Below are 12343 nucleotides of genomic sequence, written 5' to 3' on the forward strand. Positions count from 1 at the left end.
ATCGACGTTTATGTCCCAGCACCCAGCTCTGCACACCCAGCACTGTGGCGCACGCAGGCTGCAGCCGTCGCACGGAGGTGAGCGGGGTCAGGAGCGCTGGCAGCACCCCGGCCTCACCTCGGTGAAGGCAGTCTGGGGCCCAGCCCCTGCACCCACGTGGGTGCTGAGGAAGTCAGCAAAGGAAGTGTGCTGCTGCTGGCTGAAGTAGATGTGCGCCATGAACGACCCCGCGGAGTCACAGTGGCGGATGACGGCGTCGGGGGTGGCACAGTTGAGCAGGGCCAGCTGTGCCCGCTCGGTGGCACGGGGCAGGAGCTCGGCGGGGGCGCAGGCCGGGCGCAGGCGCTGCGTGCCCTGCAGCAGTAGAGAGGCACAGGTGTCGGCGTGGTAGCCCACAAACACATCTGCAGGCTTGTACTTCTGCTGGCTGAAGAAGTGCTCTGTGTTGACCGCCGTGAACTCCTGCACCCACTGCTCCAGATTCTGAACAGCCTCCCTCTGGCTCTTGTCCAGCACGGTGCTGATGTCCAGGTAGTGCTTCTCCAGCCGGTTGATCAGCGGGATGGGGAAGTGCTCGTACACCACCTCCTTCTCCTCGATGACGATCAGGCGGAACTTGGGGTGCACCCGGCACTTCACCCGGTGCGTGCCCAGCCCCAAATCCACGTACTTCTGCCCAGCCAGGTACACGTAGTACTGGTTAAGGGCATCGTAGAGGCTCTCGTAGAGGTTCTGCAAGTTTAGGAGCACAATCATCTGGCCGGTTTCCATGCAGACCTTCACTCGGTTGATGTTCCTGCATATCTGGGTGTATTCTTGGTCCTTAGGAAAACTGGAGCCAAAGATGATTTCTGGCTGCTGTTGGGCAGTGAAAAAAGTCTGCTGGAGGATCTGCAGTGCCGCATAGTTCTCAGTCAACACAAGCAGGTACCTGCAGTCCCCATCCTCAGCACTGCTGTAAATGTTCTGTCGGATCAGCTCTATCCTACTGATATCATGAGCATGTATCTTCCCTTTTTCTGGTAACTCAGAAGTGAATATTTCCAAGGCGTTGAGATCATCTTTGCCACCGAAGTTACGAAGAACCACTGTGGCAATGTCCTGAGGTGTGGGGTCCCTATTGGAGCTCTTAGCTAAGGCAAAAAACATCTTTATGAGGCTGTAGTAGTCACGCAGGCCAAAGAACTCTCTCTTTTGGGTCTTGCAAATCTTTTCATATGCATCTGCAAAGTGATGGAAATACTGCTCAACCTTCTGCAGAGCTCCTCGTGAGGAGCAGCAAATGCCCTTTGCACTCTCGATGAGCTCCTCTCTGCTGGGGTCCCCACGAGACACAAAGATGCCTCGATTCATCTTAGCAGGGTCCAAAGCCCAGTTGGAAATCCCGATGAAGCCAACCTTTTTGTGAGGATCAGGGACATCATCGATGCAGCCATCCTCCAAAAGTGGATGCAAAGTCTTCAAGGGCATTTTGGGAGAGTCTTCTGCCAGCCCAATCTCATCCAAAACCACCACTGATACATACTCCTCCAAGTTCTTCCCTTCCTGGAATCTAGCACAGTGCTTGAAAGTGCCTATGATTCCCTCTGGAGTGGAGAGGGGGCTACACTGAAAAGACACGAGATGAATCTGCTTTAGGTGCTTGAACAGATCAGAATGAGCTGATTGGCCCTGCATAGCATCAGCCACGATGGTTTTTGCCAGGGATTTGGAGCTCCCAGGCTTCCCAACAAGAAAAAGAGGGATTTTCAGCTCAATACAGATGACCATCATGAAGACATTTTCCTTCAAGGCCAAGTTCCTTGCTATGGTATCCTGGAGTGGCACCCCACTCAGGAATAAGTCCTGCATCAGGGAGATTTCTTCCAAAATCTTTTTCTGGGTATTGTAAGGGTTTGGGAGGACCTGGCTGATGGCAGTCCTGTACGGCTTCTTCCTTTCCAGAGAAGCGTGGTAGCAGACCCCGACCGCCAGCACCAAGGACCAGATGATGCTGTTTCTGTCACCGCCGCCCTTGGGAGCTTTCCTCTCAGCCAGGTACTTCTCCAGCTCGCTCAGCAGCATGTGGCTGTGCCTGTAAAACCACTTGAACACCTCCATGCAGCGCTCCACGTCCCGCAGGCTGACGAAGCTGCACTCGTCGTCCGTCTGCCTCATGTACTGCTGGGAGGCAAAGAGCACCTCTGTGACCGTTCTCACCTCGTCCTTGGCCATGGGCAGCTGCTCCACCACGCGCTGCACGATCTGCTGGATGTACATCTTCTCCATGCTGTTGTTGAGCTGCCCGAAGTCCCACACCAGCGGGATCATGCTGGGCGGGAGCGCGTGCACCCGGTACACGAGCTGTCTCAGCGGGATGGATCCCAGCTTCTCTCGGGTGTCGTCAGCCTTCACCCGGTAGCCCAGCCCAGCCAGCTCTAGGCGTTGGATCATCCTGTCCGTGTGCTTCCGGTAGGGATTGCAGGCTGCGATGATCTGCAGGCCAGAGCCAGAGGCCAAAGGCTCCCCCTGCACCGTGCGGTCACACAGAACCTCCTTGATGCTGTTCACGGCCTCTGTCGTGTTGGCTTCGTCAAAAAAGAGGACAGTGTCCAACCCGTGCTGCTGCTTGTTGGATTTAGCCAGGACTTCTGCTTCTCTGATCCTGGCATAGATCATCTCTGCAGTGGTACCTCCATGAACCTTGACAAGCTTCATGTTTTCCACCTCTGCAGACCTTCTGCGTAACTGGCACAGGAACTTCACCAGCCTGGTTTTCCCGCAGCCTGTTTCTCCCATGATGACCACCGGGATGTTGCAGCGGAATCGCATCTCAATGGCCAAGATTTTCAGCACATTGTCTGTAGTGAGCTCGTATGTCTTGTCTGGATCAAACACCCTGGGGAGCCCCAACACCCTGCAAAGCCTCTCAAGCTTCTCCTCACGGGACAGCTGATCAAAGGGCACATTGAAGGGAACCCCCTGCAGTAACAAGCCCTGGTAGAGCCGGGCAGTCATGATGTCCTTCTTGATGACATTCCCATTCAGAGGATCAATGGCATCAATGTGATTTCTGGTCTGCTGGAAGTGGAAACCAATGAATGTCATGGACGTACGATCTGCATTGAAAAACAGATAGGGATGAGGCTCTGACTCCCACTTCTTCCTGATGCGGAAAGGAAGCAGATCTTCCTCTGCGACATTCTCCAGGTCGGGGGATCGTCTTCCTGAACTCTGGTCGGAAATGCTCAGGGAGGGCGTAGCAAAATCCCGCGCCATTAAAATCATGAACCCAACCACAAAGTTCTTGAAACCATTCAAAGTGTCCCCGACAAGGCCAGGGTCGCAAAAGACAGAAGCCTCGCAGTCTCTCAGCTGAATGTTGAGGAACCAGGTGAAGTTGTGGAGCTCTGCCCAGGAGGGATCCACAACCCCACAATGCAGGAGGAAGATCTGCACACATTCTGCAGGGCTGCCTTCCACTGAGAGCGCCTTGTACCGGAACCTGTCCAGGTCACGGCCCTGGTCAAACCTCCTCAGGTACTGGAAGGGTCTCTGGAAAGCCTCACTGCAAAATTCTTCCATGTCCATTCCCACATCCCCAGAATGGTTCCCAAGTGTCTTCACGTCTAGCACTTCTTTGGGAGACTTGCACGTTATTTTAGGGAACACATCCAAGAAGTCACACTTCTGGCGCACCGACATCTGGACAAGAGAAAAAGAAAAGGTCATCACAGAGCTGTAGCCTCCATCTTCATCAGCTTAGTTAATCTGTTTTTAACAATCTCCTTGCCTAAAACCACAGACCTGAGGAACAGGAACCAGCCTTTTCCCCATGCATCCCTTCTTCCACTTAAAGTTCACCAAGGAATCCTATTCCTGCCTACATTTTGCTTCCAGGAATATGAGCCTGGCATCCACCTCCAGCCCCTTCTCAGGGCAACTTCAAACAAAACAAAACCCAAGAAACTGCTGGTATTTATTCCAGTCACTTCTACATTCTGCTCTTACAGTTCCATATAAATATTCCCCTACTTTCAAACATGCAAATTAACATGAGGGAGATTAGAGTTTTCATTTTTATATGTTTCTTATAAACGTTACAGTGGGGCTTGGACTAACAGGCCTTCAGAAATCACCAACCCAAGGAAACCAGACAGGCCTAATTTGCTGTCTGGTTTAAATGTCACTTTGTACAATACCAGGGACACCAGTTTGTTATGGGATACAGCACACTCCCAATGAAACAGTGAACTCCTGTGCTGTGTTTACAGTTACAGTCTCTACAACGCACCATAGCTATGTATAAACATGTGCAAAGTGACTGAGAAATTCCCAGAAAAGGAGCATTGCTGGTACGTACAGGTCTGGCTGCTGTCTCTGGTACTGGGGACACCTCCAGGATTTCAATGATGTACAGATGACACTTCTGCCGTAGCCACATATTGCCATTATTATCTGCCAGGTACTGCAAAACCAACAGCTTGAAGAGAAACTCTGGAATTCCACGCTGCACCTATCACAAAGAGAGATATCAAGGCATTTCCTCTTTATTTACCCACCACAACTTCACAGAATGACAGAACAGTTGAGCACGGGAAGGCTCTCTGCTTAAAGCAGGCCCAGCTAGAACAGGCTGCTCAGGGCCACATTTAATCAGGTTTTTAATGTCTCCAAGGTAGAGACTCTACAGCTTCTCTGGGCAACTGTTCAGAGTTCAATCACCTTGATGGTATTTGCATTACTTACACAATAATAAGAGAACACTTGCTAGGGAAATGCCTAGTTGAGAAACAAGAGCTTAACAGAAAGCTCCTGCAAGGGTCCACACAGGACTTATGGGACAAGGCAGCTGTGGGAAGGGATGTACTCACTGAGGAGGTGATATCAAAATGGAATATCATGGGCTTTGTCTGGTGTTCTCTCTCCAGAAAAGGCAAGAGAGATTTTAGTACTTTATCTTCATCCACTTCTGGTTCAATCAGCCTGATGGTTTTCAGAAGTTCTGTGCAGTCAGGCTGATCTTTTTGCAGTCTCTCATGCAGCCTCTTCACATACAGAGATTTCCCTGTTATTAAAAACACCACAAGAATCAAAGCCATCGATATCACATAGATCACATTAAGAAACAATAGAAGGAAATAAGATGTTTAAGTACCCCATGCCCTAAAATCTCTGAAGCTTCCTAAAAGGCATTCCAGAACAAAGTCTAAGTCTGGTTTGGGCAGCTGGATCCTGGAATCCAACACATTGCTCTTGTTATCCATAAGGTTTGCTTTCCTTCCACTGCCTGAAAGAAGCTTTACTCTTTATTCAGACTTGAATCTTTTCTATTTTGTGCTTATCAAATCGGGGGACAAGCTTTGAGCTTTCACCTCCCTGCACTGGCCAGTCTGAATTGCTCTTTTAGACCAAGATACTTAAATCTTGGACACAAAACTTGGCCATCTAAGCCCCACCCTGGTTTTGAGCTCTCAGCAGAGCCCACTCTGCACATGCCATCTTACCCATGCCGGCTCTTTTGGAGGACACAATCCCAACACACATGTGTTCCTTGAACACGGCTGCAGCCGAGCTGGAGGGCTGAGCCACTCGGAAGTGATGCTGCAGGTACTGCTGGATCTCTGCCCGTGACCTCTGGGGAATCATGTGCACCTTGTAGTGGCTGAAGGCAGAGGGCAGGTAGCTGGTCTCCCGCTCACAGTTGCACAGGATGATGAGCCTGTAGGAGCTGTTGTAGCACTTCAGGTGCTGGAACAGCTGCTCTGCCCGGCAGCTGACGTCGTAGCTCAGCTCATCTGCGTAGAGCATGGTGTAAATCTTGTTCCCACCCTGGCAGGGAATGAGGCACCTGCGCAGGAACAGCCCCACCTGCTCTGCGCTGGTCTGGGGCGTGCACAGCAGCACCTCGTCGAAGGTGGGAAGGGGCTGCTTGGGGCTGTTCATGTAAATGGCCAGGGCAGAACTGAGCACCTCGGAGCGAGGGCAGAGGATGAGGTTGGGCTGGCCCACACAGAGCAGGTCCTGAGGGAAGTCTCTGGTGACACACTGCCTGCTGCTGCTGGCCAGGTTCTTCAGCCACACACCCAGCGTGTCGATGTCCAGGCAGTTGGGGAGGAAGGAGCCCATGTTGCTCATGTAGCACTCCCAGATACGCCTCAGCCGGGCGCTCAGGTCCCTCTCCCTGTCCAGCAGCACTTGGAAGTCAGAAGCAGCCTTCCCTGAGGTGGGACGGCCCTGGTTCCTGAGGGCTGTGAGGACATCCTGCTTGCTGCAGTGAGGGTTGAGGAAGGAGAGCATCATGAGGGCAGCCTGGCTGGGGTTGCCCCGGCCCAGCTCCGAGCACAGGTACACCAGCTGCTCCGCACTGTAGTAGTTCAGGTAGAAATGCTCACGTCGCCTGGCATTCATGAAGCTTTTCCAGCTCTCCAGGAAACTCTCCATGGTCCTGCAGAGGGCTGGGAGCGAAGCTGCCATACCCCCTTGCCCTTTCAGCACTGGGATGGGGCCCAGGTTGAAGTCTCTAAGAACACAGGATTCTCTGTGGGGGGAACAATACACCCGGGCAAGCCAGGAGCGGAAAAGCATGTTCCCAGCTGAGTAAAGGTCTATAAAGGCCTGGGCAAGTCTCTGGACATTGGAAAAGACCTGTGTGCAGACAGAGGAGAGAGAAACAAGCTGGTTTGCAAGTTTCAGCCATGAGACCCCTGGAAAGACATTCAATTAATGTCCCAAAGCGTGTCAGGCCTTGTACAGCAACCAGAGACTTTCTGTGACTTTTTAACAACAGCATCCCCAGGAAACCAGTAAGGAACTCCCAGTTTGCTACAAAATTGCAGTGATGCTGCCAGCCGGGACAATCCCCAGCGCAGCCAGAGGATAAGGCCACCAGTTCACTCTTCTGTCTGCAGCTTAGTTCCACCTTAGCAAGGAGCCACAGGCAGGAACAGCCATGCGCCTCTGACCACCACCCCCAGCAACTCCTCTGTCAACCACAGCCTTAAAAATCTTATACTCAGGGCGAAAACCAGCCCTGGCCCAACACCAGTTACCCCCTCGGTTGGGAATCTGACCTCAGAGAACCTCTCCACCTCCAAGGCTTGCTCTCCCTTGGCAGACATGAGCATCAATTTGTTCTGCAGCTCGCGGAGCTCTGCCAGCGAGTACTTCCAGGAGGCCTCAGTGTCCCCCGAGGTCGCCGGGAGGGTGAAGTGCAGGACACTGTCCAAGGAGACCTGCCAAGAGCAGGAGCTGTCAGCGTGGCTGGGGCTGAGGCTCTGCCCGAGGCCAGGGCAGCAGCCGCCAGCCAGGAGGGCAAGCGGGAGCTGAGCGATCTCAGCCTCACCTTCTGGCCATCAGCTGGTGCCTTCAGCTCATAGACCCCTCTGCTGTTGATGGCAGCTGCCAGGGACAGCGAGGACAGCTCCACAGAGCCGTGGCTCTCCTTCACTGTCTTCAGCCACTCCAGGTGCTGAGCCGAGGCGCGCTGTGGGGAGAGGAGACACAGCACTGCCCGACTGCTCTGAAATCGGATCTCTGCTTACACCTGACCAGGACAAACAGCTTGCGCTGGCACAAGAGTTTCATGATGGGGAAGGAAGAAAGGAATGAGCACCCGCTTCAGCCTGCTCTTTCTGCACAGCTCTTCCTTACCCCCTCCATGGGAGGCTGAACAGAGCCCACAGTGCTCCAACACCTCTTGCTACAGAGGCAGGCCCTGCTGCAAAAGGGATAAGAGTTCCCAGGCACCTGCCTTCCCTCTTTTACACCATCCAACTTGCATGAGCCAAGCCACCTATCACAGTGGAAAGTCTCACAGCACCCTGGAGAAACCTGTGCTACACCAGCTACAGCTGCTGCAGTGAATTTTTGTGCCGCGGGAACATCAGCCGTTTTTCCTCCAATAACAAGAGCCGCAGTGATATCCCCACATAGGTGCCCACTGCAGCCCAACTTCCAGCCACTCCTGGAAGGCAGAAAGGCAGGAGGATACGGAGGCCCTGCTCCAGCAGAACTCACCAGTTTCTCAGGGAGGGTCTTATCGCTGTCCAGGGCTCGCCACAGCTTCTCCAAGCAGCGTGTGACGTCCTCGAAGCCCGAGTCCTGGTGGAGCTCGAAGAGCAGGGAGGAGTAGCCATGCACAGCGCCATGGAAACAGGCCACACGGTCCACATCCATGTCATTCTCCCCCGCCGAGATAGAGGCCAGGTCAACAAACACCTTCAGCTCATTTATGTCTGAAACGAGGCAACACAGGAGTGAGCAACATGTGAGGCAGCTTGGACACCAGCCCTCATGACCACCCTGTACAGGAAATGCAGGAAAAAATGCTTTGAACAGCAGCTCTTGTGTAACTGCCCATCAGCTTTCCCAGGCCCTCCATCCATCCATGGACCCCCACAGACCCCCAGATCCCCAGCCAGGATGGGAGCAGTGCCTGGGGGTGTGTGCAGCCGAGGGTGTCAGCACAGGTCGGACAGCTCAGCTGGCAGACACACAACTCCATCCCCTGAAACAAGAGGTTTGAACTGAGCAGCAGCCGCTGCTGAAGCCCTCCAGACCCAGCCCAGCTCCCAGCTTGGTGGTCCCTGTGTGCTGCACCAGTGTATGGGCATGTTTAAAGCATCCTCATAGCACGTTCTACACCAAAGCCCATCAGAGATGTAACTCTCAACACCAGAAGCTGCAAAGGCACAAAGCAGATGGGATTCAGTGTTCCTTCTGCCCCCACACAAGCTGCCATCCCTTCTAGTACTTTGTCTAATTCCTGGGCAAGCAGCACACACCTTTCAGTGCTTCTCTGACCCAGCAGACAAACTCCTTCTGCCGGGTGAGCTCCCTCAGACAGCTACGGCGGGGCACAGTGATCCCCTGCAGCAGCTGCTTGGCTTGCGTGAGCTCAGGGCTGATGGAATCCAGCTTCTGGGTTTTGTAGGGTTCAAGCTTTTCTGTCTGGAAAGCAAGTGGTGCAAACACACACTGAGTCTGGAACTGGGAAATGTCACTGGTTCTGCAGCAGGGAAAGCCACACCCCAACAGAGCAGTATCATCATCTCTCTTTAAGGAATAACTACACAAAAGCACTTGGAAGATCTGAATTTTACCTCAAATAACCATTTTGGGACAAGGAATGACTCTTTACAGACTGGGATAGACTTGTGGGAAGGTTCAAATTTAGCCAACACCCTGACAGTAGAGAGCTGAAGTCACGGATACTTACTATATGCAACAAGTTTTCCAGGATCCTGAAGTCACCAGAGAGGCCTAAACTCTCTTTCACACTGTCAATGATCTTGGCAGCTTCACAGGTTGAATTCATTTCATGGTACTGCTGGATCTGCTGGCCTCGCTGGTCAACCCAGCCTCTGTCCTCTTCAGGCCAAAGCTCACAGATGGTCTCCAGCTCTGCTCTGAGACCCTCAGGATCATTTCTGAATCCCTGGAAAATTCTATCAACTGCAAAAAGTGTGATACTTCCTGATGTGAGTTCATCATACAGCTTTCCATAGCTGTCAAAGCAAGGGCGGATTATGCTGTTCAAAATATCATCAAGGTCCAGCTCAGGAACAATCTCCTCGTCCTCCTCTGAAGAGTCATGCTCATACTCCTCTCCTACCTTCTCTACTGCTTCCTCCCAGAACTGCTGGAAGATCAGGCTCTTCTCAAAAGAGTGCATTTTGCGGACAAACCCTTTCAGCTCTGGGCTCAGGCTGTAGAAGGTCTGTAGGGGTGTCGTTCCCACCATCACAACTTGTTCCAGTCTTTTTGAGCAAAGATCTACCGAGTGTTGATATTTCACCTCACCTAAAACCACTGTAAACCAGAGACAGGCCAGAGGGAGATCAGATGGTGCAACCTGGCTCCAGCTCACTTCATCCCATCCTCCAACCCACAAAATGCTACCAGGCAGGTGGACCCCTCTAAGTGTCATTTGATGCACAAGCACTCACTTGACCACCCCCCCCACCCCCTCAGTGCTCTGGGTTTACTTCCTCACCCTCACTTTGGGGCTTAGACGCAAACCTGTTCCCAAAGCCAAGAGATTTTCAAGGAAAATGCTGTTTTCTGGACTTGACACTTTAAGACTGCTGCCCCAGAACTCTACCTCTCACAGGCTTCTGCATCCCCTGGCACTTTCTCAGGAAGGTTCCTATTGCTTCTTTCTCACTTCTGAGCTGTGTGACTTCTTTGCGTCTCGATGCCAGCTGTTTTTTCAGGCTTCTCTGGAACCGCTCCTTATCCTCACTTGCCCATTGCTGGTGCTCTGAAAGAAAACTCACCTGTAGCCACAAAGCAGACATTCCCCCTGCATCCCAACTCCGGTTGGGAACTGCAGGGTCACAAACCCCGCAGTGACAACACAAACTGCAGCTGGCAGATCCCTGCCCAGGCCAAGGAACAGCCCCCCAAACTACTGCAGCCCCTCCTGAGCATTCCCAACCCTGGTATCCCCTCCTGAGCAGACCAGCATCACTACAGTGATGCTCTAAGCCATGCCCCTTTGAACCCATCTCTTACTTGTCTCCCACATGCAGAGGAACTGTTCCTCGTGCTGGAAAACCTCCTCCAGGTGTTTCACGAGGATGCGGGCGCTGTGGATGTCGTCGGTGACAATCTTAAGCACAGAGTCTGCTACCTCCACGACATTCTTTGCTTCATCTGTAAGCTTGTCCAGAAGGTTTCTGTTTGCTCCTGTTCCAGACACAAAGCATGTCACGTTTCCCAGAAAACAGGCAGAATCAGGAACTTTTCCATGCCATGGCAGAGTCCTTCCATTTCCTACTGAACCCCTACCCAAGAGCCTGTGGACTCACACCACCCTCCAACCCCTCATGTCTTTCTGAACAAAACCAGGATCCCAGGACAGCAATGTGAAAATTTTCTGTGGAGATCCCAGACCCAAACCCTGTGGGGCAAACAAAAGCCATTTGGATCCGTTCACTTGGCCAACTCTTTGGCATTTTTGTGTGCCAATAAGTTGTGAAAACTTCTCAGGTAAAGAAGTTATGGTCCTCAAATCCTGAGGAAGCTGTAGTGGATTAGCACAAGAGGAATAGTGGCTTCCTCTTCCTGGGCCTTCTCTCTCCAAACCCAAGCTGTATAGTTCAAGCTTTGAGATAGGGACTAAAATTAGAGCAGGACAATTTCTCTCTACTGCTCTGTGCAGTGGCAGCAGTGAGGCAGAGAAAAGCTTCTCAGGGCTTCCTAAAACCCAACTACAGACCTACCTTTAAAGCTGAAGATATGTTTGATGTCAGGCCATGTGAGCAGGTGGTGTAGAATCGTATCAAAATCCCCCTCAGACTGCCCAGCCGTGACTGGCCATGACTTCACTATGACAGCAGACACGAGCTGGCTGAATTGGCCCACGTTGTAGGCAGAGATCTGCTCCAGGAGATTGCTGTGCACCTGCCAGGGCACACAGAGAGGGCAGGGGCAGGTCAGACTCTGAGGTCCCACTGTGTCTGTGTCTCAGAACTGGTACTGATGCCAAGGAGTCACCTCCAGTGTTGAGGAATATTCCAAAGCAGCCCTGTGGCACAACTGACACCAGAGCTCACGGTGGAAACACATTACAAATATTCCTCACGGACCTCATTTCCCGATTTCTTGTGGTATTTTTTGTTGTTGGTTTAACAAACAATCCACAGAAGCTCAAGCAACGTCCACCTCCCCTTCCACCACAAGGCACATCCCTGTGCAACAGAATTGCTGTGAAACCCCATTTTCCTTTCTCCTCCCTTCCCTACCTTTCCTTTCCCCTACCAGGGCACACACAATACCTGGCAAGCTGCAGGTACAGCCTCTATGGCACAGCTCTGGAAGCACTGGCTGATGGAGGAGTCCATCTCTGTGATGTGTTGGTGCATAGAACAATACACCAAGATCTGGTTCACTGGAGGCTCCTGAAGGGCAAAAGGGAGATTTCTCATCAACTCAAAGTGTTTCTCCTGGCAGCATGGAGGAGTGATGCTATAAAGACAATAAAAAGAACCTGAGCATCAGCCTGGGATAATTTCTGAGGGCCTGGGAGAGAGATCAAACAAATAAATGCTTGGAAAATATTGTAATGATTTCAATCCAAAGTGTGTTATTACTTAATATCCACCTCTCCAAGCCAAGATCACAGTAGAAAAAATTTGTTTCCTGACTCCACCATGAAAATCAATGGCTTAAGGAAATGTGCAACTGCTGTAGAAAGGAGATGAGGAGATATACAGTGTCAGTTTGGAAGGGACTAACACATGTGGGTGTGCATTTGGGTGAGCAGCACCATTTCTGCACAAGGAACGAAAAGAGAGGCACTAACTTGGCTTCTTGGCCTCTCTGAGCCCCTGGGTGTTTACTTTGCACTTGCTGGTTC

At 52.0% G+C, this 12343-nt stretch overlaps 1 protein-coding gene across 3 annotated transcripts in view; it reads right to left on the minus strand.

Annotated features, from left to right (window-relative positions):
• Positions 1-12343, minus strand: part of LOC311153244 (E3 ubiquitin-protein ligase RNF213-like) — a 45194-nt gene that overhangs the window by 21312 nt on the left and 11539 nt on the right. For all 3 annotated transcript variants that reach the window (XM_084204925.1, XM_084204923.1, XM_084204924.1), the window contains exons 14-26: positions 11763-11885; positions 11208-11388; positions 10498-10671; positions 10085-10243; positions 9200-9792; positions 8766-8931; positions 7999-8216; positions 7325-7465; positions 7053-7214; positions 5487-6627; positions 4854-5047; positions 4343-4495; positions 118-3684 (exon numbers count right to left, since the gene is read on the minus strand). In XM_084204925.1, coding sequence (XP_084061051.1) covers positions 118-3684; positions 4343-4495; positions 4854-5047; positions 5487-6627; positions 7053-7214; positions 7325-7465; positions 7999-8216; positions 8766-8931; positions 9200-9792; positions 10085-10243; positions 10498-10671; positions 11208-11388; positions 11763-11885 — 6972 coding nt within the window. The remainder of the gene's footprint in view (positions 1-117; positions 3685-4342; positions 4496-4853; positions 5048-5486; positions 6628-7052; positions 7215-7324; positions 7466-7998; positions 8217-8765; positions 8932-9199; positions 9793-10084; positions 10244-10497; positions 10672-11207; positions 11389-11762; positions 11886-12343) is intronic.

Source organism: Fringilla coelebs (genome assembly GCF_963513975.1).
Source record: "Fringilla coelebs genome assembly, chromosome: 4".
NCBI classification, from domain to species: domain Eukaryota; kingdom Metazoa; phylum Chordata; class Aves; order Passeriformes; family Fringillidae; genus Fringilla; species Fringilla coelebs.